The sequence below is a fragment of the Carassius auratus genome, unplaced genomic scaffold (genome assembly GCF_003368295.1).
Source record: "Carassius auratus strain Wakin unplaced genomic scaffold, ASM336829v1 scaf_tig00029285, whole genome shotgun sequence".
NCBI classification, from domain to species: Eukaryota; Metazoa; Chordata; class Actinopteri; order Cypriniformes; family Cyprinidae; genus Carassius; species Carassius auratus.
This window is the reverse complement of record NW_020525757.1, coordinates 291556-296005: the sequence shown is the minus strand read 5'-3', so window position 1 is coordinate 296005 and position 4450 is coordinate 291556. Positions and strand designations below refer to the sequence as shown.

Sequence of the window (4450 nt, the reverse complement as noted above, 5' to 3'; positions counted from 1 at the left end):
CTAATATGATTTATTGATTTACTGTTATATTTGACTGATACAGATGCTGGTATTATTTAATGCCGTTGAAACAGTCAACGTGTAAATTCTCACAGAACCTCTAATTGTTTTTCTGTCAGAATTTACAATTTCAATTACAGAATATTCTACATAGATTTCTGCTATTTAATTTTTTGGTTAGAAATTGTTATATATGTTTTGCTTTCTACTTTGTTCTGTATTATTCATGTATTTTAGGTACAACTAAAGTGAATGGTAGATATTGTGCTGGTTACTGTACAAGTGGGTCGATGAACTATGGCTCTGTACAGGTGTCTTATTCCTGCTGTGACACTGACCTTTGTAATGTACCAGATGCTCCAGGTATTGTACTTTATGCTGACCATAGAATCTGTAAGGTCAAAACTAATTTTAATTCCATATGATATTTATTAAGGAATAAAAAGGAGAGTGCAGCTTGATTTTCTACCAGTTGATGAAGCAGCTTAAGGAGTGTTGTTAGATGTCATATTTTGAATGAAAATAAAAGAACAGTTTTGTTTCCCTCCTGTAGATCCCAGCACTAACACTCCCAATGGAAAGAAATGTTATTATTGTGTTGGTCAGAACTGCTCAAACACAGTGAATTGTTCAGGGAGTGAAGACCACTGCATTTCAATGACAGGTGAGAGTCAAGATTCAAGTTGTTATTTAGTTTCTCCATTATTCATTTTAAATGTCTGATACCAATTGCTATCTTAGACTAACATCTGTTTTCTTTCTTTTCATCAGTGAATTCCAATGAATCACAGCTTCTAAAAGGCTGTGTCTCTAAATCTATTTGTGATTATGCCAACATATCTTTTAGTAGTGTTTATGGCATCTCATGTTGTGAGGGGAACTTGTGTAATGACGTTTATGATGTCACCCAGAACATCTCCCAGAACTATATCCAGAACATCATCCAGAACGGTATACAGAACATCATCCAAAACATCATCCAGAACGTCATCCAGAACTTCACCCAGAACATCATCCAGAGCGTCACTCAAAATGTCCCACAGAGCGTCACTCAAAATGTTTCCCAGAGCGTCACTCAAAAAGCTCCCCAGAGCGTCACTCAAAATGTCTCCCAGAGCATCACTCAAAACGCTACCCAGAGCGTCACTCAAAATGTCTCCCAGAGCGTCACTCAAAACGCCACCCAGAGCGTCACTTCAAAGCTCCCTCAGAGCGTCACACAGAGCATCACTCAAAATGTCACTCAGACTGTCACTCAGAGCGTCCCCCAGAATGTCACTCAAAACATCACTCAAAACTTCACTCAGGGCGTCACTCAGAGCGTCACTCAGAAAGTCCCCCAGAGTAGTAACAGTGCTAAGAGTATCACCCAGGGCTTCATGTTATTATTAATTGTTAACTTAATTAAGTAAACAATCAATAATAAAATAAGAATAAATTAGCTAGTTTTGAGCAGTAGTAGTAGACTACTAATACTATTACTAATAGATCAATATTGTCTGTTCTTGACTGGTAGATGCAACTTTTCAAATGACGTGTGCATTAAAATCATTTAGGAAAAGCATAATACAGTTTTGAATGCATTGTTTGCTTTTGCTAGATTTGTGTGTTAGTGTGTGTGTGGTTTTATGCCTAGTGTTTTTATTTTCACAAATGGTTAGACATTGTTTGCTTAATCTTTGGCCAATTGTCCCATGATTCTAGACACAAAACCACACACTCTGGAACTCACAATTGCTAATATTTACGATGAAGGCATTAATAAATATTCAGTGTGACAATTGTCCTGAGATGACTTACATGATTACCATGTTTGTCTTCTTAGCCAGTGATACCCACACAACAGACAGACTTCTCATATATAGACCAAACATGTAGTATGTAATATTGACAGCTAGTGGTTTAAATGGGCACTGCAATCCAAGTTCAAAATAGATCTTTCAAGTGTAGAAATAAGGAAAAATATATTGTAATTTCCCTATTGTATTGTAGAGCAAAATAATATACCTGTGAAATATTAATTTGTATGTGTTTTACGGTGCAGTTGTTTTGCAATATAAGGCTATTACTGTCATAGGAATAATAATAATAAATAAAATACAATCATTATTATATTCTAATTTGTTTGGATTCCTAAAACCCCAAGTGTGAAAGTAATGTAGTCTGAGACAATATATAATTTTGAACTTCAATGTGCATTAGATTTTAAAGAATTTAACTTTAAAATGTACAAATTTCTTCCGGAGGCATTGATTACCAATTTAATTAATAATTTGATTTGATAAACAGTGTCCGATGAATTGTATATGGTGTTCCTTGGTAAATGACATTGTTCTAAAATGAAATTGTTCTAAATATGCTTTCAAAAGTTACTTCACTTGAGTTAAAGTTGTGAAAACTAGCCCCAGTATAAGAATAAACTACCTACTGACACTTGACCATGTCTGCTTGTGTTAAACATTTCTTATAATTTAGATACTCTGTGACCAAAAGACCAAATGTGAGTATTTTAAAATCACAGACTTTTAGGTCATACTAGTAAAAAGTCTTACTCTTTCCTTCTTTATTTATCTCTCATAATGCAGATGAACTGGTAGAGTAATACTGACAGGTGAGATATAAACCTTTCATGGACAGAGACTGATGTGTAACTGGAGTGACAGACGATGCAGCTGAAATGTGGTGGACTGTTTGTCTGCAACTTAAATGAAGCAATTATAATAAAGCACGCAAACTAACCCCAGAACAAAATACGCCCAAGAGGATGCAACACTTCTAGTAGAGTGAGCTTGTAACCTGAGTGGGCAGAAAACACCCTGTGACTGATAAGCCAGGGTGATGGCTTTCACAATCCAGTGGGCCATCCTCTGCTTACTGAAGGCCTTTCCCATCTGCCGGCCTCCATAACAGACAAAGAGCTGGTCTGAGGTCCAAAAGCTTTCTGTCCAATCTATGTAGCATCTCAAGGCTCAGACCGGACAGAGGAAAGCTAGGGCTGGGTTAGCCTCCTCCTGGACAGCGCTTGCAGGCTCACCACTTGATCCCTGAACAGAATAGTGGGAACCTTGGGCACGTAGCCGGGCCAGGGCCTTAGGATTACCTGGGAGTCAGCCGGCCCAGACTCTAGGCATGCGTCATCGACCAAAAATGCATGCTGGTCCCCTACCCGCTTGATGGAGGTCAGTGCAAGCAGAAGCAGAGGTTTAATTGAAAAAGACTTTAGCTCAACTTACTGCAAAGGCTCAAATGGGCCGTGCTATAGTGTTTTAAGCACCAGAGACAGGTCCCAAAAGGGTATGGAGGAGGGCCGAGGAGGATTTAACCTTCTCACCCCCCTAAGAAACCTAATGACAAGGTCATCCTTCCCCACCCGAATGATCTTCCTCAGCATCATGGTTAGCAGCAATCACAGCAGCATAGATTTTAAGGGTGGAGGGAGACAACCTTCGTTCCAACCCTTAGTGCAAAAAAGAAAGCACAAACTTGATCAGGGTCGATGAACACCTCTTGATGAACAGGTTCCACTTCAAGGCGTAAGCATGTCTCGTTGATGGTGCTCTCACCGAAGTGATGGTGTCCATAACCTCTTGGGGTAGATCACCTAGAATTTCTGCGTCTCGTCCAGGGACCAGACATGAAATTTCCAGAGGTCTGGATGTGGGTTCCATAGGGCGTCCCATATCTGAGTCAGTAGATCTTTCGGTAACACTTTAGAATAAGGTTCCATTAGTTAATGCTAGTTAACTACTTTCGTTAACATGAACTAAGCAAGAACAATCCTTCTACAGCATTTATAAGTCTTAGTTCATGTTAATTTCAACATTTACTAATGCATTATTTAAATCAAAAGTTCTGCTTGTTAACATTAGTTAATGCACTGTGAATTACCATGAACTAACAATGAATAACTGTATTTTCATTAACTAACATTAACGAAGATGAATAAATACAGTAATAAATGTATTATTCATTGTTTGTTCATGTTAATTAATACATTAACTAACATTAACTAACCGAACCTTATTCTAAAGTGTTACCGATCTTTCCTTAGAGGAATCTGCCAGGGAGGGGCTGTCGTGAGGAGCATTAGTTCCAGTAACCAGGTCTGAGTGGGCCAATATGTCGCCACAGGCAGGACCTGCTCCTCATCCTTTCTGACCTTGCACAGTGTCTGTGCGATAAGGCTTACTGAGGGAAATGCATACTTGCGCAAGCCCTGTGGCCAGCTTTGTGTCATTGTGTCCATGCTGAGTATTCCATAACAGCTGGCAGTGAGAGGTGTCTGGAGAGGTAAACAGGTGAGCGGCTCCGAATTGTCTCCAAAGCAGCTGGACCGTCTGGGTATGGAGTCACCATTCTCCCATTCTGCCTGTTCAGCCAAATACAACACCATGCTGAGAAAAGAGATCCTCTGCATTAGGGAGAGTTTCTTTTCCCAGTTGGCCCGAAG

At 39.3% G+C, this 4450-nt stretch overlaps 1 protein-coding gene across 1 annotated transcript; it reads left to right on the top strand.

The window, feature by feature from the left end:
• The first annotated feature begins 246 nt into the window (after positions 1-246).
• LOC113079815 (fap1 adhesin-like) lies at positions 247-2597 on the top strand. Its single transcript, XM_026252039.1, has 4 exons — positions 247-363; positions 554-664; positions 772-1334; positions 2586-2597. Exons 1-4 carry the CDS (start codon positions 291-293, stop codon positions 2595-2597), a joined length of 759 nt encoding a protein of 252 aa, XP_026107824.1. The 5' UTR covers positions 247-290.
• Positions 2598-4450: the final 1853 nt, after the last annotated feature.